The sequence below is a fragment of the Temnothorax curvispinosus genome, unplaced genomic scaffold, assembly GCF_003070985.1.
Source record: "Temnothorax curvispinosus isolate PA1 unplaced genomic scaffold, ASM307098v1 QBEX01016509.1, whole genome shotgun sequence".
Lineage (NCBI taxonomy): Eukaryota > Metazoa > Arthropoda > Insecta > Hymenoptera > Formicidae > Temnothorax > Temnothorax curvispinosus.
Window position 1 is genome coordinate 2 of NW_020226289.1, and position 26,024 is coordinate 26,025.

The 26,024-nt window shown below is 43.4% G+C and overlaps 1 protein-coding gene across 9 annotated transcripts in view; it reads left to right on the forward strand.

Moving 5' to 3' along the window:
- The first annotated feature begins 334 nt into the window (after positions 1 to 334).
- The window catches only part of LOC112466724 (prominin-like protein), a 39,742-nt gene continuing 14,052 nt past the window's right edge, over positions 335 to 26,024 (forward strand). For all 9 annotated transcript variants that reach the window (XR_003042178.1, XM_025034980.1, XM_025034986.1 and 6 more), the window contains exons 1-2: positions 335 to 716; positions 25,584 to 25,851. Coding sequence is in view for 8 of the 9 variants with exons in the window: in XM_025034980.1 (XP_024890748.1) it covers positions 380 to 716; positions 25,584 to 25,851 (605 nt within the window). In the remaining variant the exon portion in view is untranslated. The remainder of the gene's footprint in view (positions 717 to 25,583; positions 25,852 to 26,024) is intronic.

Below are 26,024 nucleotides of genomic sequence, written 5' to 3' on the forward strand. Positions count from 1 at the left end.
GTTCTCGAGTTTCTAGAAACCCTCTATCTTTTAGCCAATAGTGTACGCCCGACAAAGCTTGACGTACGATAAATGAAATATTAGCCTAATAAGAGTAGTAAAATTCGAGAATAATAATACAGAAAAGGAGAAAAGAGCAAGAGTATATATATGTAAAAGAAAGGGAAAGAAAGAAAAAGGGAGTGAGGGAGTGAGAAGGTAGGAGAGGGAAGGCGCGCGAGAAGGAACGCAGGAACGCGCCGGAGTGGAGGGGAGGCCGACGGTCCGATTCCGGCGTTCCGCTCGCCGCGGCGGCGAGGGACCGGAGAGTGACGAGGACGAGAGGCGACGGAGACGAGCCAGTCGGTAGCGGCGCGTCTCCCAGGCGCGAGTCGCTGCGATGAGTCGGCACAAGCGCGTACCCGTGGCGATGGAGGCCGCGTCGTCGGCGATCCCGGTGTATCTCGTACGCGTGCTCGCGGTGTCCCTCGCGTTCCTGTGGCCGGCGTTGAGCGAGGAGACCAGCCTGACCGGCCGTATGCGGGCGATCAGCGAGGACCTGGACCGGCAGCTCAACGAGATAATGGCCTCGCAGGCGCTCACCTACACGACGGTCAACACCGTCGGGCTGCCCTACAACGCCACCACCAAGTTCAACCCGAAGGGCATGGGCCAGCTGTACAACGTGACGAACATGTTCATCGACCTGGTGCAGAGCAAACAGGCGTATCCGGAGGGTGAGTGACTCTCTCTTTTTTTGTTTGGGTTACCGAGCTCCGCGAGATTCCTCCCCGGGAGACGCGGCGAGACGTCGATGGCGCGGGGGAGGGGGGGAGGGGAGGTTTTGGGGGTTAGGACACGACGTACACGTACAACACGGCGCGTCGCGCATTTTCGCCCTGCTGGGCCGAGGGACGGTTACGCCCTGTAACGCCGATAACGCGCCGTGCGCCGCACCGCCGAAAAATGGCCGGTCGCTTGTTGGTAAACAAGACGGCTGTCAAGGCGCCCGCGGATCGTCACGGGGGGTTGACGACGAACGTTTCGCCGCCTCGCTCGGCGCGTTTTCAATTATCGCGATGGATTTCGTCTCGCCGCGCCGCGGGAGCAAAAGGCTTGGAGCGAAAGCGACCCAGCGGACTGTACGCGTCGATATTGGTATTTTCGCTAGCGAGACGGAAACGCGCCGCGCGTGTTTGGAAAGGAATGCCGAATAAGTATATACCCGCTCGTTGGCGTTGCGAACGGAGTTGACGAGAGAGTTTTTTTTATATCGGAGCGGTATACTTAATTTCTCGTGATTGCCCGGCCCTGAGAGGCCATCAACGAATTGCAAGAGACCGCACTTCGCTAATGAGCTCCAACGCGAACCCACCTTCAGAAGCGACCGCGTCCGTCGTGCGTGCGAGGTCGACGAAATTACGCGCGAAGGTCGCCAAATCGAAGCGACACGCGATTCGAATCGAGCGATTTGTAGCTCGCATCTAAATTACGATTGTCTTTGAGATGCTGTACGAAGAAACGGAATCGCGACGACGGGAAGAGAGAAAGAAATTAATTAATTGAAATTTTTAGATTGCAATATTGGAGTAATTTAATTTAAAAATGGAGACGATAGGGAGAGAGAAAGAAAGAAAGAGTCTGAGCTGACTATTTTCTTGGTGATTTTGTATTCCTTCTTATAATCTTATGGTATAGACTGAAAACACAGAAATTCAGTCAATCAGAATTAGCGCTAATCAGTGTCGTAATCTGACAATAAGATTCCTGTTTCCTCATTACAGCTACATCTGATTGGCAAATTGAATTACGAAGCGAAAAATCATTTTCCCTTCCTCCCGAAATAAGGTAATATTTTCATGCCGCTGCTCCTGTTGACGGTATAATAAACACACCTGCAACCCTTTGTTTCATTATTCTGCGCTTATTAAGTGCATCACAATAATTCACCCGCAGCGTAAAAAAGTACGTAAAATTGTATGAATAATAAGTGAAAAAAATCACAATAATGAAAATTTACAACGAGGGTGTATACATTCGTATATGGCTTTTTACATTTGTGATTCGCGTGTAATTTTTACGTACCTTTTTTGCAGCGTGCGTATGTTCAACATTTCCAGCGAGATATATGGACTTCATGACTTTATTAAGCAAAATTCATTAATCCGCGAATCGAAAAAAGAATCTTCGATATTTTACCAATCTCTCGGTCTGTGATAAAAATGTATCTATTTTAACGTACGGCGTTAGAAAAAAAAATCAAGTTTGCATGACTTCTCGTCTCTGACGTCATAATTTAATGTGAGGAAAATGGTAGGAGCCTTAAATGATAGAACGGAGGGATCGCGAGTTACGATCTGGTCGCGAATGCGACGTTATATGCGGGAGATAATGGCATCGTGTTCCGCAGCGAGAGTTTACGTTCGCGCATTTACAGAATTATTTTTTACAGCGCTTTATATTGCGTTTAACGTTGCGGTCCTCGCGCGTGGGCAATGTTAGAGGAAAAAGAAGTTATATCTGCAGAAGTTGGCTACATTCAATTACTTACAATCGCCGCGTATATTAACGCCGCTGGAGGAAAAATATCGACCGCGCTGTATATTCAATTAACAGACAAAACTCATTGTTCATTCGTTTACGTAAGTTTTTCAGTATTTCTATTACGAATTTATTTCCGCGAACGGACGCTTTTATCCGCGAATCTGGTCTTTCCGACTCTCGCGTAAATTTATGCGACGTTCCCACGCTCGTCTCTTCCCAATGAAATATTCCTTATAAATCGGATTTAGGTCCGGCAACGAGATTATGCATCCGAAGAAAATCGATATCAATTTAGAAGATTTGATACGCGCCCGTTCATGCGCGCCGCTTTTTCACTCCGATTGAATTTACGCGAATTGTCTGTCCTTCTGAACCTCGAAATGCGATTCACAATGATTATGAATGAAGTATTTGTGACTTTTTTTTTACATTCAAATTGATGCACAAAGGTCGGCACGAGCCTTCCGCGCGCGATTTGCTCGGCCAGAATTTACTTTGGTATTCAGATTTTTTAAATAAAGTAAAATTTTTACATGCGCACACATACGCTTGGATATTTAATTTCACTGCATTTTGTCATTAAAAACACGCGTGAATATAATAGCTTTTACGTTATACGTATCAATTTCAAAGTTACAAATACTTCCGTTGTTTCTCGCTTTGTTAATTACGCGGAAAATAATTATTATTATTGCGAAAAATTCAGGAAAAATATGTATTTTCGACGTCGGCGAGATCCCGTTTTCGCTCGTTAATAATATCGCCCGAAGATGAAATTACCGATCTGCTTCCGCGGCTTCCGCTCAAAGAAACGAGCAAAAGTGACCTCGTAATATTTAGCGATACGCAAACGCTTTCCACGCGCAGGCAAAAACCCCGATAACTCCGTGAACTACGCGGATCATTGACCCCCCCAGGCACAATAACGTAGGAGCGCGTGTATCGCGTCTAGCAGGAAGTTGATAGCGCGAGAGAGCACGTCATCGTCCGTCCAGAAGCGGGAACTCCGATGATCGCACTCGTGCCATTCGTGCGACAGGACTTTCATTGTGCATGACGATACGCGAACGTTGGTTGTTCTTAGAAACGTTAAACATTCGATTTTAGAAATAATTAATAATAAGAAATGTTTGCTGAGAGAGAAGCATTTTGACGTTCACGCAATATTCATATATTATTATCGGAATTTAGAGAGAATTTGTCGGTCGGTATTCACTCGAGAATTAGCGCCGTTTAAATGAATTTTGTCCTCTCGCGACGCCTATGTAGTCTCCGATTTATTTTCAGGACTGCGAAACACTCGGAAGTCTGTTGACCGGACCTCTTCGTGCCGAGTCTCGCTATGTTTACGCTTCTGTGTTCTTTCTAATGGTTTAGATAAGATCTCGGAAGCTCTGATGTTTCGAATTCAAACTTCTTGTTGATCGTTTCAGCTCCGATTTATATTTAAGTACATATATATATATATATATGTATATAACGTAGGATAAAACGGTATTTTTCGAACTGTAAATCCCGATTATGTGCAGATGCTGCGTTAAACGCGTCTAGCTCCGGAGTTCGCGTCGCTCGCGCTTCGATCTCGCGCAACCGCGCGTCGAGAGTGAACCGGGTAACAATGGAGCAAAGTTTGGACCCGCCACAATATGATCAGCGCTCCGCGACAATCTAATTTCGTCCGAATTCGCGCGGCGGATTTAATGGCACCGGATGCGGTCGAAACTGGAGACGCGCTCGTGTAACCAGCTCGGGTCCGTATATTGTGCACCGGGAACGCGCGGGGGTGGGGGGAGGGGGGCTCAGGTGATTCCGAATTATAAACTCTGAAACACGACACCGCCACCGCGTGTACGCGGCGTCGTCGTCCGCGGGTGCGAAAATTACGCGACGGCGGAATTGGATTTCGATAGCTGCGAAACGCGCGCGCGCGCTCCTATGTCCGCATGTCGTTCGGTGGTCTGTGACGGCCGTTTTCCTCGGCGATGACGTTGCCCCTTTTTGAAGCTCGTGCGCCGAGTCCGCGCGAGTCGAGTAACGGCACCTTTAACAGTACGGATTATTCCGAACGCCCAGCTGACGCTTCTTTTATCGCTTCATTAAGCGCTCGACGATCGACGAGAAGCGGAACTGACGATATTATCGAGTCAAGGGTTGCATATATACGATCTGGCGATTCGACGTCGCGTTTAACGTTTAATCTCGGCTGCAATTTTTTGTTATTTGCCATTCCGTATTATCGCAACACGTAATTGTCATTAATATTTATTAAATATCGTATCGTTTAATATCGTGCGTTAACATCTCAGCATTTCGAGAGGAGAAGATATCATCTGAATTTTATAGAATTTTTAATTATCGGCCGTGCGTCATTCTAATGTCACGATGCCCTAGCGTCTGTTACACAGACGTATTCAATGAATACTCCTCCGCGTAGTTTCGCAGCCTCGAAATAGGATGCCTGTCTCTCTTTATTATTAGCCTCCGATTGCATGTAACAGACTTGTTGACGTAGCGGCGATCGATGATCTTTTGTTGCGTTAGCAGTTTAATCGGACGTATACGATACTACGATACTTCATTACTAGATTGGAATGAAATTGAAATCGATATTTTCAGCGATGATTTATCGCATGCACGAATGCGAAGATAGTAGCAGGATATAAGATTTGTTACAAACGATATTGATCGAACAATGCTCGAGTGATAATCTGACGTTTAAAAGTTGCATAATCACTCGAGGACGCGTAATAAAAAAAGTAATCCTACTAAAAAGCTGTCGAGTGGCGCATTAACATCCGCATCACGCGGTACTTTAAATTTAATGTGTCACAATTTTATCGACGAATATATTAAGATTTGCGGACGCTAGGGATACGCGTCTTCACGATTGAATAACCCATCGAGCGATTGATTCGCGGGTCGGCCGAAAGCTCGTCAAGACGACACACGTCGTTCGCTATATAGCGTTCAGCATTAATTTCCCGTTTGGCGACGGATGATTTACGGTGTCGGGGAAGGTCTCGTTCCGGCGCGGTCGACGGTCGATATTATTTTATTAGCGCTTTCCGCGAAAAAAAAGCGTCGTATGCACGCCCCGTTTAGAGCCCCGTCAACTGTCGACAACCCCGATGACTATATATCGATCTCGTCGCCTGATTCTCGTTGCACAAAGGCCGCCGTCCGTTTCCTCTCCCGGATAGAGAGGCGAGCGGATTCGAGAGAGAGAGAGAGAGAGAGAAGTGTCGAGCACAAAGCGGAGACATTCGCGACTCGAGGGTGTCCTTGTGCATTAATCTTTCGTTCGACGGGATTACCTAGCTCAGCTCGCTCCCTCTCATTCTTCCAGGACAGTCCGCGTGACACATCGCCCCTCGACATACAATTTCGGATTGAATTACGGATTTATTATCAATATTCCTTCGCACGTTCGCTGCATACGCCGAAATGCATTCGCGCGATATTATATCACACGAGTCTCTCAGTGAAATAAACGGCTGTCTGCCAGGTATAGGATTAGCATGATTTAACTATCAGTATCTGCGTCAGCATATTCTATTACTAATTACTTGGAATTTATATATACGTACATATAAGGCGCGTGGCGAATGAAGATACGGGCCGCGCGTGAAAAAGGAAGCTGGAGATTTCTCAAAAGAGAGGGAGGGAAAGTAATGCGTCATGGGAAGTGTTATTGTTTTAACCTGCCACGAGGAAATCTTGTAAATAATCGAATACGTACATACAAATATTTATTATTTAATGTTATATATGTATATACAGTATTATTACAATGTGACAAGAAAGGCATTTTTCAGCATTCGGAATCGCCATTTTTTTTTCAATAAGCAACGATGACACGCAAAGATATGAGTAGATAATAAAATAAAACGTATAGGAAATGCGATTGTGCGTTGTATGTTCGCACGGATGATTGATATCCAATCTTTTGTCGAGATATAAAAATATAAAATTTTGTATGAAATTTCAGATAGCGATTGATAACATATATGTACATTTGTTTTGCTATATCGGCAAGAATTAGGTCGTAGGATTTTACTTCAGTGTCATATTTTACAATAATTCCTTTATCACCGAAAATCGTTCTCTCTTGTAAATGAGCTGAGACGTGTCTATACTATTGCGAGCGGCGATAAAGCGATGAACGCGAAAATTCGGAACCATCATACCAGTCGCCGAAACTTGGCTTATCTCTTTTCGCCTCATCAAACCATTACCATGACGCGTGTTCGAATAATGACATTGTTCGAGATTAACTATGGCGGAAACGTTTGTATTCGCGCTGAAAGGATTTCCAACGGCGAAAAAATTCCCAAAGAAGCGCGAATGTTCGTCACTGTGCAAATACATCGTGAGAAGGGCGACATTCGCAAGTTCATTCATGCAAATTCATTCCATGTAGAACAACCCGGACTTATCGAGCGCTCTTTTTAGCCTTAGGAGCATGCACGCCTGTGTGTGTGTATGTATGAAGCGACGCTGCTTTTGAAATGCACCGCGTTTTATCGTTTACACTGTAAACGTACGTTTCGCACGGTTTCTAAATGCTCCAGTAAGTTTACCGTAAAACGTGACTGCCGCTGCGCTCCGAGCTGCTTCGACAAACAGCCAAGGACAAAACATCGTTGTTCGGCAAACAATACGATAAGGATTTTAGCAACGCGAGCAGTATTCTCGACTGTAAGATGTTCAATCATACGCATACATTTTGGACGATCAAATATTCTTGTCCCCGATATTCAGATCGATTGTTTATCTATTATTTATAAAAAAATACCGCATGCAATAAAAATAACGGCACATTTTGAGGATAAAGCATCATTTTATCAATATATCTGGGAAATTTTGTACGTTAATTTCCGCGTTCTTACGTCGATTACTCATTCATTTCTCGAGAGGATTCAGAAACCTACTCGACGTGACTCATACATAGGATTTGTTCTTCCCCTTTCGCATTGCCCAATCAGATGATTCGTTTTGTAATGGAACATATGGTGCAATAATTGCGGCAATAATGGGACACGCGCGGGTATTAAGTGCGTCGATCTCGTCGACACGTGCAGGTTGAACAGAGGTAGAATCGAGGAAGCAAGGGCAGCCTTTTATTTTCGATCGTATTAAACCGGTTTTTTCTAACTAAATTCTCAGTAGAAGGAAACGGCGAGGCTAGGGGTCTGTTGCTGAACTGGCTTAAATCTTTTTTACTCCACATTGGAAGGAAATAGATCACTCTGAACTAGTGCAGCCAGTAAAACAGACCCTAGGATTCGTGACTGAAAGAAAACGCGGCAAACCTCCGAAATATTCTTTGTGAACATATGCGAATTTACGCCGCCGTGGTTTGCCGCCGTCCCTTTCCCTTTCTTCGTCGTCGTCGGCGCAACTCGTACGTCGCGCACCTGAATTCGCGGACACGCACGGGTGCGCGCATCCGTCGATACAAACGTCGGCGCAACGACACGCGCAGAAAGGTCCGTCTGGAGGCGGCGGAGAACAAAAGCCTCGTAAATCTCGGACATTAGACATGCACGCCGCTCCGCTCGCGTATCGCACCGGTTTTACGATACCCCGCGAGAACACAATGAGGCGATATAACGCCGCGTTGCGCCACGTTACTGGCAATTAATGATTTATTTGCATCAAACGCTGGTCGCATTAAGGAAATTTACTGGAGGGGAGGTGATATCGCAGTTTCCGAATGCAGAACCCGTGTGATTCAGTCTTTGATTTACTGCACATCTTCTAAACATCGTATCTGTCAGGCTGGTTTTATAGACGCAGAACGCGTCACATCTGCAACGTGTGTTGATTAAACATAGATAAAGATATATATGGAACTATATCATCAAGTAAAATGCAATCGCGATACAATTCCATGACGAATGCGGCAATGCGACTATGATAATACCATCGGACGAGAGATAAGATATCAGCCGGAATCGTTCATCGCTCAAGATTCATCGCGCCTTGCGCATTTGCGGTAATCTCTCTCTCTCATTGTCAGTGCACTCAACGCGCTACGTTCGGCTAATGTTTCTCCTCGATGGCGCCAAATGCGGCCACAGATATTGCCGAGAGAAAATTTCTGTCCCGTTCAACTAATGTCGCTGATGGAGATGAGATGCAATCTCCTCTCCATGAAGAAAAGCATAAAGAGACCCTTCTGCGCATCCATATCGTGCCTATAATTGATAGCACACAGATGATCAATCAAACTTATCTGCTTCTTAAACGTCCGTATCTCAACGGATTGGAAATTCAATTCAGTTCTGGGTCGAGGAGATGCGAGGGTCGTTCGCGTGCGCGTAAAAATGGGACGCGAGACTCGTGAGTCCGCAGCTGCGCGAAAATCGGGGATTTAATTTCCGGGAACGCGAGTATGCAACACACGGCGGAAGTATTAAAGCCCGACCCCGAAACATGCCAGAATAACGCGAAGTGTATCGGTACCACACACGGTTCGCTTCATCGGACGATGCCTGCGTTTCCCAACCGGCAATTTACGCGTGTCCGATATTCCGACGAAATTGCGACTTGTAACAACGCGAACGAGCGCCGCAACAGCAGAGGCCGGACGGAAACTGCGTTAACGATCGACAGCCAATCTCACACGCCAGCGTACGTAATGTATGAGCTGTTGAAAACCAAAACGGTCTGCGCCGCAAATTCGTGTGTGTATCGATTGTCGAGAAGATGCCACATCATCTATTCTTTCTTTTTCTTCCTTTCTCAAAACGTTCATTCGTTAATGTTTCATTAATTGCAGAGTTAAAAGTTTAATGATTCAATAAGATATTTTTGCATTTCTCTCGAGTTGGGTTGAAAGAAACGTCTTATATGGCAAATAAGATGGCAGATTTTGAAATAAATATTCAAATCGACACAATTTCGGTAATTTCAATTTTCGATGTAAATACATATACGAAAAAAAGCTTTATGTATAAACGCCACGTCCCATTTATTCGCGAATAAGCATAGCTAAAGATCGCGGTTATCGCATGCATTCGGTATCGAAATATAAATTAAATATAAACCATATACATTTAAATATAAATTCAGTGAAATTATAGAACATTGCACCATTATCAGTTTCCATTTTGAAAATGCAAAAAATAAAGTTTTTTTTTACGGAACATTCGTGGAGGACATGTGTGTGTGTGAGAGAGAACATTTTACAGACATTATTTATTTCGGTTTATCTCTCGATTGTTTTATTGCTGCGCCGGGTGCAGCAAATTATCGCGAATTACATGAAGATCGATTGATCACCGTCTGGACACGTGCAATCGAAGGACACTTTTATGCGAAAAACGAAAATATACGGGCGAGCTGTCTTCTAAAATTACGACCTGCTATAAATTCCTTAATATTTTGACGGATTTAATTTCGCGTGTGTCACATTGTCGCGAAATGTTCTAAAAGGAGAATGGAGTGGAATGTCGAGCAAACGTTGACGTTTACTCTGTCAAATACTCTGTGAAATTCCATCCTCGAATATCGAATGTAATCGTAAATTAACAAATAACCAAATATATAATCAATTAATTTAGATATAATTCTTCTAATTTTAGATGAGCTATAAGAATTGCTTCGGGAGGTAAGGAAAAACATTTAATCTCGTCGTCTATTAACCCTAGACAGACTCACTTATTTTTCTCATACGTGAATGACTCACTGGGGTAATACGTTACCCCAAACTTGTACCGCGTGTATAATATTTCCAGAATGTTCTTAGAAAACTTTATAATAGATAATTTTGTTTGTTGTTTAATAGGGAAGACGATAGTAGTCATCAATTTGCGGTAGTAAAAAAAAAACAGTAAAAAAATTTCGAAAAACAAAACAGAACCAAAAATTTGGCTGAAATGATGCGAATTTGAATTTCGCGTGGGGTAACGTATTACCCCAGTGAGTCTGTCTAGGGTTAATATCGCTTAAATGATGACTTTTGTGTGTCGAAATTTAAGTCTCTTTTAAATAAAACTCGCGGTAACATAGAAAGAACTGTGATTTATAAATGATCATTAAATTTGACCTTGCGCTACACGGTGAATACACCTGAACGCTTTCTACAAAATGCACAGAAACCGTTGCGGTCGAAGGATTCGCCGGCCTTCTCTTCAACGTATATTAATTAGCTTTTAGATAGAAATCTCGCCGACCTATTCGATATACAGATTCGGTTTCCAGGTCAAGCACAAGTACAAAACGAGTCGTAAGGCCTGATTCCCCTGATGCGATACCAATCTTATCACGTATGTCGCGCGGTATTAAGAGATTATAACTGTAATTTGGTCAATGAACAGTTAAACAATGAACAGATGCCACAAGAAATACTTCCGGCGTTGAGTTGCTCGGTTTGAAAAATGAGAATGTTAATGCATTCGTTATCGCATTATCGCGACCCTCAAAACAACAATGCTCACGGTTAATGACTCGAGAAAACATTGTCCTTCGCTGATTTGTCCCTTTCACTTTTACTACACGTGTCTGGATGAGCACCTATCTTTCATTTACGGGCTAGCGAATCGGTATACGACCATTTTGTACATTGTAGCGTCTCTATTAACGGGGCAAAGCCCTGTTCCAGCAATCCTGCCGTAGGAATTCAGGAATGCGGTTGTTATCTGAGTTTATTTTGCGATTACTACGTGAATTAATTTATGGTGTAAATAAAAATTGTTTTAGCTTCTTTTTTAAGCTCTTGTTTAAGCTTCTTTTAAGCTCTCTTAAAATTTTTAATGCATCCCTGGAGCCCGACAGCGACATATTTCACGTCTGTATAAATAAAGTCCTGGTAAGCGCTCGCGAGTAAAAGGATCAAAGCTGTAGGATTCGCAATATTTGTCACTGTGCAACGGAAGATCGAAGGACCGCGTGTAGAAGACGAAGAAAGAAACACGCGCACGTGTCGATGAGAAGGGAAGCAGTGCTGCCGAAAGGGCATGGGGGAGCGAGTAAAAGCGTAAAGGAGTGTATATAAATCGGTGCGCAAGGAGCAACGGCAGCGACATTATTCTCGTTTTACTGAAAACACCATCGATCTGTTCTATTTTCGTTGAAGCCGCAACACACACGTATGCAACACGAGCCGTGAACGCGCCCGCGCGTGCGACAGGCGAGACGTATATAAACGCAACGAGCGATGTATCAACGTGTCGGAAAGGTACGCCGTGCCGGAATTTACGGAAATACGCATTTCCGTCGTCTACCTGGCACCCGCGATGATTCTGTTATTCAGAATTCTGGCTGGTAGGAGGAGGAGACGGGGAATAACACAACGAACGAGGACGCGCGCAGTGTGGCGGATTGAAAATCGAGACGCGGATGTGTAATTCACACCGCGCATCTTTAGAAAATCTTGGGCCCGACGATCGAAACGCGCGATGCGACACGCGAACGACATCCGGCGTTGTTGGTTCGCACGCTGAAATCTTTTATTTATTTTTTTTATCGTCGATCCCCCATGTCCAGGGTTGCGTCTTACAGATCGAGAAGCATGACACGTGTTTCACAGGTGCTCGCAAAGATGAGTTTCTCGATGTGGGAGCGGCACGTACGTGTCATCTCCATCCTCCATAGTATTGCCACCACGTGGCAATTTAGAGTGAGGGGGCAAGGAGGGAGAGATTGGATAGGGACAGATACAAACACATGCAGAGAAGCGCGCGCGTAGAATCTCGGCTGGAAAGTTCAACGCGCCGCGCTTAAAGCCGTTCGGCTGAACGGGCGCACAAGGCGAAAACGTTTCTTTCGAACCCCTTTATAGATACCGGGTACGTAAAACCCTCACATACCGGGTGGTCCGGTGGATATTGATAGATTCTTTTCGACTGGAGTGACGCGCGTATCCTGCCGCATTTCACTTGCAAATGTACCTTGTATTCTTCTCGATTCTGTGTCCGAATAAATGAGCACGTTGTTGTACCTGCTCGGGAGAAAGGATAATCTTTCGCTGACATCGTTCTACGATGTTTCGACACAACCACTATCAACGCGCCGCGCCGTGCAGACTAGCCTGTTCCTCGTATTCCTCAGTATTCCCCGTGCACGCGTTTTCCGCTTAGATCGCACGCTCACGCATACTGGCGCGTGAGTCATGCGATGGCAGTAGCCCCAATGGCTGTACGCTAATGACTTTTAGCATTCTGACTTGTGCGAAATATACCAGTGCAATCTATTTTGTAATAAACATAAATATGTTCTTTCACAACGTGTTGATATATTATCGTACATGTATCTTATTGTTTTTATCGCGTTATCGATACATTACACGACTTATCAATTATACTAAGTGAGTCATACAACTGAGACGGGTTGTAGCTTTTGTTTTGTTCAAGATAAAAAAGATAGAGAAAAGAATTGAATGATAAAGTTTGTTTTCTTGACTTCCTATGCATCGAATAAGAATTGTTCATATGTTGAATGAAATTGTATCATATATGTTTCGAGATATTTCATACTTTATGTTAAAATATATTAGAAATAAATATTTCGTTAATTTGATTTTTTTTGATAAACTTATCTTAATATTTTCGCGCAGAATATTTGTAAGAATTGATTTATAAAAAAATTCCATTTTTTTGTTTAAGTGCAATTACTAATGCATTTTTCTCAATATATTCTTGAATTTATGAAAAAAATTAATTCGTAAGACAATAAAGCAAATTGTACCATTCAATCTTTTCCTGCATCATTTTGCTTTTTCTGTTTTCGACGAAATAAGACAAACTACATACAATTTGTCCCAATTACATGACTCGTGCTATATAACAGATGAATTATTCTATTATTGTATACATCTTTATCTCTTCACTTTTAGAATTATATACGGATTTGTGAGAGGAAATTTGACGAAAATTTTAGACCTGTAGCATTTTCTTGAGATTAACAATACTATTTAAAACAAGTTACTAATGTGAAAACCCACAATACAGTATTAATTGAATGTTTACGAGTTATTCGCAATCATGGATATTGATATTGATCTCTCAGTCTCAAATGTATCCTATAAAATTTAAATAATTTTTATAATAATATGCCTTAATTAAATTCTGAATAACAATTTAATAATAATGTTATCCCATATTTTTTTTATATTTATTTTGACGAAAATATTGGAAAAGTACGAAAAAAAATTCATTTTACAATAGGCAAACATGCAATTTTAAAAAATCCGGACATTGGAAATTGTATTGAACTGTTACAGTTTTATTTGTTTTGTATCGTTAAAATACTATTTTGTCTCGTCCAAAACGTCAGTGCAAAAATTAAACTGTTACTTATAACATTCTACGATATATTTGACATTCTATCGGAAAAAAAATCTGTCGATGAATATGCATTTTCATTACTGTTATGTATAAAATAAAATCCGGTTGGATTTTTTAGGGAAAGACTGCATGTACTCCGCAGATACAAAAATATAATTCTAAAGATAATTTTTTTTTTAGATAACCAAAATTTTAAGTTTCTAGTCAGCAGCGAATGTTATATAGCAGTATAGTGCAAGTATAGTTGCGTGCAACTCTTTTACCTTTTCCCTATCTATCGGATGATATGCTACGTGCACAAACACACACACGCACACACATACACGCGCACACTTGAGCTACGTACGTCCATTGTGGTTCACGCGTTCTCGCATTCATTAAATCCGCAGTATGTATAATGTGTCTCTCCTTCCTCGACAGCTGCGCGGCGCTCCACGGAGTGAACAGTTAGGCTAACTCACGCAATAAAGACAATAATATTCTTTCGCCACAATGGAGCCTCTCTCGCGTCAGCCCTCGCTCTCGCCATGAAACCATTAACACCGCGGCTGCTCCGCGCTGCGCTCAGATCAAAAATTATTCTCTCTTATAAAAGCGGCAGTTATATAAGATGTGTGATTTAGCGGCACATTCCTTCGGCATTACGTTAAATAAATCGAACCTTCATCCGCTTAATTCGAGCTCTCTTCCATCGACTCTTTTTCCAATACGAATCGAAGGAGCGAATCCAACGCAACGCCCAGCAATCGCTCGTGCAAACCGCAAGCGCTATCATTCCGTGATAACGTCGAAAATGTCCCGTAGGTATCGTTTTAACAGTTTATCAGACGGGATTGCTTTCCGGGCTGACTGTACGTCTCATTTCCCTTCCCCCCCATCTGAATTACCATAGAGATTCGTTCATAAAGAAGAATCGCCTCTCTTCCCCTCCTCCTTGCCTCTGGCTGGAGGAGGAGACTCCTATAGAGGAGAAGACTCGAGGATGATCCCTTTGAAAAGAGAAGAACTGCCGATTATTCCGGCGCGGACGCGGCGTGCGAGAAAGAAAGCCCGTATCCGTGATGCACACGCACGTACATCGTTTGCATGCTACTGTATAGTCGCGTTTGTTCGTCGGATAATATTTTTCTCTTCATCGTAACTGTACGTTCCTTTGAGGCGTCGCGATCCACTTCTTGCGACTATCATTCACTCTCGTTACACAGAAGTAGTTCGCTTTTCCATACGACAAGTCAATCTCGTACCTTGTCTCGTTGCTTTGTCTCGATTGATGCAACGATGTTCACGTCTTCCTTCGTTCCCGCGTTTCCAGTACACCCAGTATATCACTATTGGAAAATTTGGCCCGAGGTTAGAGGTGATCTAGATCTAGAAAACCACTTTGGCAGCGTGGACTACATCGCCAGACGGGTTGGATCATCCATACCGGACGACGGTGACCTCGCGCGTGAAATAATTAATAAATTTTATTTATCGTCACTCGGTTTTTGTGAATATTACGGTAACGACAAGAGAAACGGAGGCTCGTTCACACGTCCACGACATTGAAAACTGCGAACGTCTCGAGGATAATCGGATTTCGCTCGCTATCTTGGGAGCCTGAAAGGTTTCCGAGTGCGTCTTGAAATTGATTTACTCGTTTAGCCTCGGTCGAGAGATTCCTTCACGCGAGCGTCTCGATCTATTACGGCGAACCGCGACTCGAGAGAATGAGAGAGAGAGAGGATTTTTCTTGCGGGTCGAAATTTCGTTTTCGACGAACGACGCGGGCTTGTTCGCCGCGTAGGTAATTCTTCGATAACCATGCGCGGCTCGTCGAAAATACGATTATTATATTATGAATGCTCGTCTCTCGCTCCCGACATCCGTGCTCGTATTGCGTTAATTGCGCATAAAGGCGGTCTTATACGGGGTGTGCCGATGGGAATCCGGTTCTCGGCGTTCACGGGGAACGGGTTACTAGTTTTTACGAGGACTCGCGTGTACGCGAAGACGTTCCCGTGACCGACCAGGATCAAGTTCCGTCGAGGCGAGGCGCGGAGTCCTGGAGACCCGTCCGCACACATAAAATCGGACGCGAGACGGCCCGAGAGGATCCTTTTGTAAAACAGATAAATATATTCGCTATAAATCTATTTCGCCATTGTTCTCCGGAAAATAGCTGGCGCGGCGCGCGCGTCTCTATCTTTCCCTTGGCCGTTAAGCTCCCTGCCGACCATTCATCGCTAGCGAAAGCCATGGAGATAGGGTAAACTCACGGACTCCTGTATTATTCGCCAGACCCCTCGCGGGCGTGCCGGAGTTGTTTACTTGACGCGGATTGAGGCCCTCACGTAAGAAGTTGTGCCTTTGCTGGCTGCGAGCTATAACCATCCGTAACGCAGAAACTCGGGGTTAAAGCGAAATAAGCACGTAATAAGACGGACATTTCATCAATAAACATGTCTAAGCCCACAAAGTAACGTCGAAAAGAAATATATATTCGTAATAAGGCGACATTAATTTTGCCGCGCGAGGATTTTTGTTTTGAAGAATGGTTTTTTTATTTATACGTAAACACCTCTACGAGACATCCTGCGAGGCGAGTCATAAATCGTTTCGTCCGCGTCTTCGCCGCGACGACGTCCTGCCTTCTTTTCTCGGTCTACACCGCGGGCCGAGGGTGAACGCCATATATTATTACTATCGCATTATCGTCAGACATGCAGACGTCACGTGACGTGCATACGATCCTTTTGGTATCGCTCCTCTTGTAACGCCTGCCACATTTCACATTCGCGTCTCGTCAACCCTCCCGCATGACGTTTCGCGCTCACAATAGCAGGAAATTAATACGTACCCCCGCGCGTGTATGCGGGAATCCTTGAATAAAGACAAACGCGCGAGACGCGAGAGCTCATTACGCGGCCGAGGAAATCCCGGGGCAGCCGCCGTGAACGGAAACCACGGGAAACAATTTAAACGGGACGCACGTCCGGAGATAAGAATCCCGCAAGATTTCGAGGGATAAGCTCGATTAGTCTGCTTTTACGACGCTCTCGGCGTACGATCCATTAAACAGTCGCTCGATAAAAATTCACTGTCAGAAAGAAATTGAAAAGCCATTACTTTCAAATTCTATTATAACAAACGCTCGCTTTTTTGATAATCTCACATCATTTATTTTGTCGATGTTATTATTATATCAATATTACTAATTCTCTTTGATGGTTAGACGTAAATAACGTATAACACAGTGGAAACAGGAATCGTTGCAACAAGATATAACATATCTATCTGTCGATTATTGATTCTTTGATGTACATCTTTTTACAAATAATGTGATCCGACAAAAGGTTCCACAGACGTGTTTTCTCGATTCGACACGTGTACTCATGAACTTTGACTTTCTCTCCTACGCTCGTCGGTTCCAATTAAACCCGAGTTAATCCCGCGCGTCGATGGAGCGTGCGCTCGACAACTCGTTAATTTAACGCATAATTTATCGGTACTCGATAGCGGCGCACAACGCTCGCTTGTAATATACAGTTTACATTCAATAAAAACGATGCCGAACCGCCAAACGATTTGAGGAAGGCTTAACTATTTTATCTATTCGGCACAATTGCGGCGAAAAGCCGACGACATTTTTTCCGTACGTTTGCAATAAAATATCATTTATTTCGCGCTTCGGAGCCCTCGGCGAGAAATGATACTATCTAAAATTACGCGTGTTAAAATTTGAGGAGATCGTTGGCGTCTCGGTGTTTTAACATTCATGAGATTAACCGGTTGTTAACATCAGCAATTAAGATCGGAGCATTATAATATTTATGCACTATAATATTTATGCACAATGCAGCGCGAACGTTCCTGCGTGCATACATAATAGAATAACGCTCGCGTGAAATTTTCACGTCGAGAAAAAAAATCCAAGTCTCAAAAATACGTGTGTGTATTTATTCCTTATTATCCTCGCGCATAAGATAATTATCAGCGTACGTATAATATTAATATGTTGCACTCGTAATAATTAGAATTTCAGTGTATCAGCCAGTTCGTAATAAATTTTTTCACCTGCTTCTTGCGCGGAATGAGGAAGGAGAATTTTACTTTACTAACTTTTTGCAAAGTAAAAGGAGGGCTTTGAGAGCATAACGCGGTTAATGGCATGCGCAAGTTAACGTTATAGCAATTTTTAATTATTAATAAGATACGTAATTATAAATCGACGTACCTTATTAGTAATTAAAGATTGTTATAATGTTAACTTATACCGTTAACCGCATTTGTCTCTCAAAGTCCACCTTCTACTTGTTAATTTCATTATCGAGAGTCCTTAATTATTGATATTTACTAACTTTTAGGTTTTGCAAAATTTTGTCACGATTTTTTGAATATATCTCTTAATATCTCCGGCAACAGAAAATATATATACGAGTGGAAAAGACTGTTTAACTTCGGCGACTGAAAGCAGAGGCAGTACAAAGGATGGAAAATAGTTACGAGATGTGTGGCGTTAGAGCACGCGAGAGATTTATTACACTAATTTTGAATTCATTTCTCATCCTTGTTTAGGCGAGTGCGCTAATCGTGTGCGTCACTGTCGATCACAAAAGGAATTATGCGCGCGGCTGTCCGGCTCGTAGTCGACGCGGCTGGTGTTGCGTGACCACGCCGCGCGCCGGCCTTGCGTACGCGGTGACAAAAGTACCGTAATCGCGACGAGACGCGGAAAAGACGCCCGTGAAAATTACTGTTATCCCGCATTACGGATGTACAATGGAGCGTATTAGCGGCGCTGATCCCGCGTCACTCACCTTGTTATCATCCACTCGCGAACAATTATATCTCTCGCGACGCCGACGACGATTTTAACAAGCGCAGAGAGGGCAATAACCGGTGCAAACCTCGCCACGGCTGGCGGGCTGCCCTTGATGGTGTCGACCGCGAGTGTTCGCCAGCTCGAAATTGCGATTTCCAGACCCGTAACAAAGTTTCGTCTCTTCAGATACTAATCTGCGACGTGTTATATATCCCTGCGCTCGCCCGCCTCTATTCGACGACCAGTCCTAAAGTTCACTACCGTAGACGGAGCTTTTATAACTCGATAGGCAACAATTGTTGTAAAATAACGAAATTTTGAAGAAAATCTGAAAGATTCGTATACACGTTTTTGTTTCAGTTTTGTAAGCTCCTTTTGTCTTTCTTTAAACAAATTTAAGGCGACTATCTTGCAACTTTTAACCAACCTGGTATAGTCATTTAATTGAAGCAAATAAAAAAGATTACTAATCACATGGTTGATTATTATTTTGAAAATTTTATTAGTGATATTGTTTCATTGTTTTTCTCGATTTTATTAACGTGCACACGCCATTTAAAATTTTAAAAGTCGCTTCCTTACTTCCTTTCAATTGTATCAAAATTCAATTGTAGAATATTTAAAAGATCCCTTGATAATAAGAAAATCGCCGTTTGAATCACGTATTTTTATTTAGTGGTTCCTGACATATTAATTTGTAACACTTTATTTGAGTCATCTTGTATACATATTGTACATTGAAACTTAAAATTAAATTGAAATTGAAACTTGAATGTAAAAAGGCAAACAATAAATAAAAATCGTAGTTATAATAAATTCGAAAGTTGTAAAGTATTTTCAGGATTATATTTTTTGACTGATAAACAAGTAAAGTCGACGCGTTTTTCTTATTAAAGCCGAGGGTCCGTCAACCCGTCGCGTTGCGTAGAATTTTTCTTGAGCTTCGGCCAACTCCCAAAAAAGCGCCAGGAAGAGTCAATTGATGCTTGAGTAGCAATTAGACAGACCGTGAGTCAACATCCGGGGAGGGAACACTTGTTCCTGGTAAAACATAAAAATTACCACTAGAAGTCCATTCTAGGATTACACCTCACATTCTTGCATATACATCAGATCTCTTAGATACAGTCGGATATTTTTGTACAAAATTATCGAAAAATTTCGATAATTTACCGCACATTTTTCGATAACTTTGTTCAATTGGATGACAGATGTAATAGAATATTATTATAAAATCATAATTCAAGTCCGCTTGCTAAATTACAATACAAACATTTATCAAGACGAGATTTCAAAAAATATTAGCGATTTTTGAAATTATCATCGCGCGGCATTCACACGTTTAATTTTAGAGATAGAATTAAAAATAACTGAAAAGAATTAAAATTATATTGCAAGAGTAGTCTCTTTGAGATAATATAAATATATATTTGCGTGATATATATAAATAATCCAAGTTTTTTATTCTAACGCGTATGCTTACGTCATCTTTTTCTCTTTTTTCCTCAGAGGGCAATTTTCCGTTGAATGTTCGCAGATTAATGGTCAGTACCGTACGTAATCGTTATGTACGTTACGTTTACTCAGAAAAGCGATGCGTCATGACGAAATGCAACGGTGCACGGTTATGTTGCTGTCATCGCATGTCTTGTTATGATTACAGCGCAGAAATGAACTTTCCAGCTGTGTGTGTATGTATTGATGTAAAAGGGGAAGGGGGTCATTAGTTACTTGCCGGCGCAATTAAGGACACCGAAGAGAAGTTAACACGAGCACTGAAGTACATTTGATAGACTCGAGGCGGTTGAAGTCGAATTTCACGGTCCATTCTCGATGAACTGTCTCAGATGAATCATCGTTTAAAGAGAATGAATGAGAACTAGGTACATTTTTTTTCTGAAATAAAATCCAGCTGAAAGCAATTTTTTTAGAGAGAAAAAGATTAATAGAAAATTATTTTGTAGAAATATTAATTCTTAAATTGTAAGTACGTGCGAATAGAGAGAGTGATGTGCTATTTGCTTCATTCTGCTTCATTCTGCGATGCACGTTCGACTCACCGACGTCTTCTTCGCCATTAATCATGGAACTTGAGTGAAACTCCCGGCCTCGCTCGCCGGCGATTGCGCCTCCGCGACGCGGACACGACTCCGCAATTGCAGTTTTGCAGATGCACGCCACATGGATGCGCTTTTCTTCGAGCTCATACCCGCTCCTGCGACTTCTCCGGAACGAGCAAATGGAATGTATGTAACGTAAGAAAAGACGGAGCTCGACGAGCTGCGCCCCTGGAACTCGCGCGTGGTTTCGCTCGCAAAAAAAAAGAAGAAATAAAGAAAGAAAGCTCTCGTCTTCCTCGCTTGAAGCCTGAAAAAGGGTGCGCGAAGTGTCCCGTTCTTAAAAATAATGAGATGTGTGACCCGCCGTCGGTCTCGCGGGTAAACAACCCGTGAAAAAGCGTCGCCGGCGGGGAAAACGGGGAGGGTATGAGAAAAGTAGTAGAGGAATTCTGGGACACCGAAATCCTTCTCAATAAGAAGACGTGCGGGCGAGCTTTATCTGGATCTTACCCGCTAGGGCTGCCATATAGATATTTGTCGTTCAAATACATATCGGTTACCAAAGCTCTCCTTGTGTCTCTTACCCTCATTTTTCTTTTATACCAATTGCCGTGACTTGCACATCATCACGGCCGAATTCGGCTAATAGCTTCTGCATAAATCATAGGGACATTTGCGAATTCCCACGAGACATCCTCTGTTTCCATGTGCTATCTTCTGGCTCCTAATTAATGTCGCGCGGAACATCCGCATTAACGCGAGCCAATCAACGGTGTAAGTTGATTGCTAATTTTGCCGCGGCGTTCTCTTAATTCGCTTAATTGCCCCGATCAGGCCTCGGTTTGTTGCCAATATCGCCTTTACAAAAAGCACCTGAGCGACCTCATTACGGGAAACTCGTGCAAATAGAAGCTAATGATGCGGCATAGCTAATCGCCATTTAATTGCATCGCGCAAACGTCTTCTCATCATTTCCGATTAACGCTGTTGGTCGATGACGCGAGAACTTATCGCGGTTAACTATAGATTGCATCTCCGATTTCAGGGAGTCGATGTTACTTTTAATATACAAAGCCTGCACGTCTCAGAAAAAATGCAACCCGACGAAATATAGCATTATCGGCTCACTATCTACCTATACCACCGAAAGAAGTAACTTCGATCGGGACATTCAATCAGAATATTCGATATACCAATATTTGCCGTGCCGTGACAGGTAATGGATTTCTTCATTAGGATAATGGCGGAAGTCTCCGTCGGGATTATCAGCTGGAAAGTCCCGATAATAGAGCCGAGAAGGGTGTTTTAAACTGGCGTCTCGATCATTTCGCGACATCCCCTCGCGCTAAATGAATTTCGCATAAAATTTCAATCTTAATTGTTTGATTTTGTCGTCTTGCGCTTTTAACTCTGGCGATTAGATATTATTATCGATAACAACTTCTACTCGCAATTCCTTACGACTCGATCGTTTTGGGGGAAAAAAAAAGAAAGAAAGGTGCGGAATAGTGTAAACAGAATATTGCCAACACCTCCGTTTCTTTATTTCGTTATCGGAAAAGGATTTGCGGATTCAATCGGAATCGTTGCACATAGAAACGTGGGAACCGTTAAAAGACCGCGACTTCGACTCGCGCGACGGCGGCAACGGCGGCATTAACGTAACCATGGAGGTCAATGACTGCGGGAAATCGATCGAAACCCTTACCTGCACGACAGTGAGTCTGCCGTGAGGTGCACGATTGCACTGGCTCGCTCGCTCGTCGGTGCACAAATATCCACTCTGCATATTACTGTATGCAGATGCCACGTAGATGCTCTTCGGTGTCTCCTTCCGTTCTGCATTGTTAAAAACGCATTATTATTTATTTTTCGCTCTTATACAAATTAAACCCGCGAAAGTACGACATTTTTATACGCGTTCAACGTCCTATTTAAAAAAAAAAGTCGAAGTAGAAATAGACCGTCGTATAAACCGTTAGTCGTAAACTTAAACGGGGAGAGAGATCGTTTATTGTCCCGAAAGCGGGAACAAGTACCGAGAACCCCGAGAATTCAAGTCGTTTCCTCACAAACGAGGACAAATTCTCCGAGTGGTCGTCGTTTCTCATGCCGATTCGCGGTGTCCCAGTTTCGCGGAAATTCGGCGCAGGCGAGGTGCGCGTCTTGTCGAGCGTAACACGTTTCCGGCATATTTCTGTCTGCGAATCGACCGTCGAAAATTAATATGCGGCCCCGAGGAGATTGGCCTATGTAACGCGACTCCGCATAGCGCGTATAGCTATGCGCGCTTTTACGTAACAAGCCGCAATGTTACGCGTCAGAACTTACTGAAAATGTATTTTTGCGGCGTTGTCTCGGCTCATTCGCCCAGCGTGCGCCTAAAGAAAGGGACGAACACGAGAGAGAGAAAGAGATATGTTTTTCCAACGAATTTAGAATTGTTCGCAAAAATCAGAATGAAGACTCATCGTTAGCGAGTCCATGCAGGATTGTCATTCTTTTGTTCGCGCAACTTCGATGAAGAGGAGGCGCTTTTTTTATCAGACGGTCATTGCACGCCGGCGACGTCACCAACGTCCTTTTCCGCGTCAAAAACAGATTATAGATTTTGCCGCCTCCTATAAAACGCATCCCTGCGCTGCCCTGCTTATCATAGCGAAAGCCTGACGCGCTTGCCTTATTTATAGATAACGGTGGTCAACGAGCTTCGAGAATTTAAATAGCAACAAAATTTCCCTCCCATCAGTTTTACGTCAGATATTATCGGAGATTGAATCCAAAGTTCAATTTTTAGAATAGTTGAAGCACGGAGTCGCTCTCAATGGCGACTCGTCAAACAGCCCCTCGCTCAAGTTTTCACTCTGCGTGCACATGCTCCCTAACGAGTGCAACGTCCAATCACGACCCGTGTTCTTTCTGTCGCTATTACCGCTGCCTATTGCTAACTAGCGTCGTCCTCGAAACCCTCCCCGTGTCCGCGATTCATGAAACTTGATTGACAGTGGCCTCCGCTTTGATTCGACAGTCTGCAAACGAGCTGCGCTTTCGAGAGAATCATGGAGATGGGCATGGAGATGTGCAATTCCAATTAGGCGGATATTTGACGGAATCCATTTAATCGTCTTGCTAAATCAACCAGCACCGGCGTATTCAAAGCCAATATTGCTTTTCAAATAATTACGAGGCTTTATTAGAAAATTAATCTATCACGCTTTTTTATTCTCGAGATATTTCACGCTGAAACTATTCCATAAATTTTCATCTGTGGTCGTAATGAAAAAGATATTTATCTCTGGATAAAATTAGTTATAATTGATTCTTTTATGGAAAACTGTAGCAAATAAAATTTAATACAAACCTACAGTTTGCAGATGTTTATAATTGAAATTCTTACTTACTATTTTTAATTGAAATTGGTATTGGCCTCTATTATTTTTAGTCAAAAATGAACTCAGTTCATTTACCATTGTTAATTTCTATATAATGCAATCGGCATTCTACGTTCTCATCTTTTGCATTTAATCGTCAGGATTCTTTTTGAAATGCATTAAGAACTTTAGAGAAGAGAATCAGAATTCCATCAGTTACATCGAAATTCTAAGAACTGCCAACTTTACTGGGCATACTAAATCCCCATTTAACTGCCATTACATTTTCGCGTAGAAATTTTCGTCGCAGAGCCAAGAGCATCAACGTCTCTTCCCAAGAAAGAACCTAATAAGAACAAAGAGAAAGAGAGGAATCCTTTCACGCGTCACTGGCCGCGCAACCGGTGATTCGCGACAAATGCGATTTCTAGAGCGAGCGGCGCAGATGCACGTGATCTCGTTATATAAAATCAAGCGTGCGATCTCTTCGGATCGACGGAGCGCCGGTGTCACGGGGATTAACCCGGCCGTTTCGTTGCGCATTACCCTCTTTGCCGGGTCGGCTGCAGCCTGAGAACAGCTTTAGGATGTGACGTGTCCCACCCGGGGGAGAAATGAGTTATACTCGCGACGGTCCTCTGGGTATCACCCCCGCGATCTCGGTTATGACCCGCGACCGCGATTACATCGCGCGTGCGTACGCGAGCGTAGAAAAGAGCACAGGAGATCACCGGATGTAGATCGATTCAGCTAGCAATCTGAAACGCAGTCATGGCACCGACCGACCGACCGACCGGCCAACCAACCGACCGACTGGAGCTCTGACCCATTTCCTTGGGTTACATCGCCCGGCAGATAAATTTTTGCTATCCGTCCGTCTGTCCTCGTTGTTTTCCGTTGCGACCTAGCAACCCTTCCGGCACCCTGACCTATGACCCACATTCGACGCGTCCTCGTTCGGCCCGGTTTCTCCCGCTCCGTTCACCCCCACCGTGAAAGGACGTCGCGGCTATCAGCTGTTTCCGAATACGCAGATTCGCTATACGCATTCCTTCTTTAGAAATCGATTCCGCCTTATGACGCGTCATCCCTTGAAAGTTCAATGAAAGCGTTCACCTTATCAGAGATCTTGTTCGGCGAGTTGTTCGGTTCACTTAACGAGGTTCCGTCTAATAAGCTTTCTAGCACAAATTTAATTCCGTATTTCTCGTCATTTTTAACGACGATTTTTTGACATGAAAGTTACGTAAACCGCTGACCCGAGCTTTAGACTCTTGCAGACAGATTTTGCTGTTGCCAAGAAACTGGCGTTGCCCGCATTCCTCGGCTGGGTTGCAGTAACTCGTTCCGTTTTTCTAGACTGCTGACCGGAGTTGTAGACAGTGAAAGACGATTTAGTCAGCACGTAACTCGGTCGACTAAAACCAGTTTCTTTTAATTGAATCCGCCGCGTCTCGCGAGTATGTATAACGATTGTATATCCGAGGAAAAGCGGTTGATAATCGCGCGACACATGCCTCTGCTTCTCTTGCAGGTATGATCACTCTGGTCGACGGTGTACCGGTTTTCGCGGACCCTCTTAAGGAGTGGAAGATAATAGTGACACATTACGGTGGACTAGCTGGTCTCGCTCTGATCGGACTCATCCTGGCAGCTATTCTCCCCTGTGCGGGTCTCTTTTTCTGCTGCTGCAGATGCGCGGGGCATTGCGGCGCCCGCAGCCAGCCCTTCGACAAAAAGCACGATCACTGCAGGAAGATTATGCTCAGCATCGTGTTGATCGGGGTCGCCACTATTATTCTGTAAGTGCCATTTTTTTCGGAGAAAGCACACCGAAAGAAACGTCGCCAGAGTATAATTCAGAATACTCGCGTTAAGCCTTTCACATCTGTGTCCCAACGTTTGAGAAATTATGTCTCTGATAAATATTATATTATTAAGGTCAAACGGGACTGGTTTTAAGACTCATTTGCTT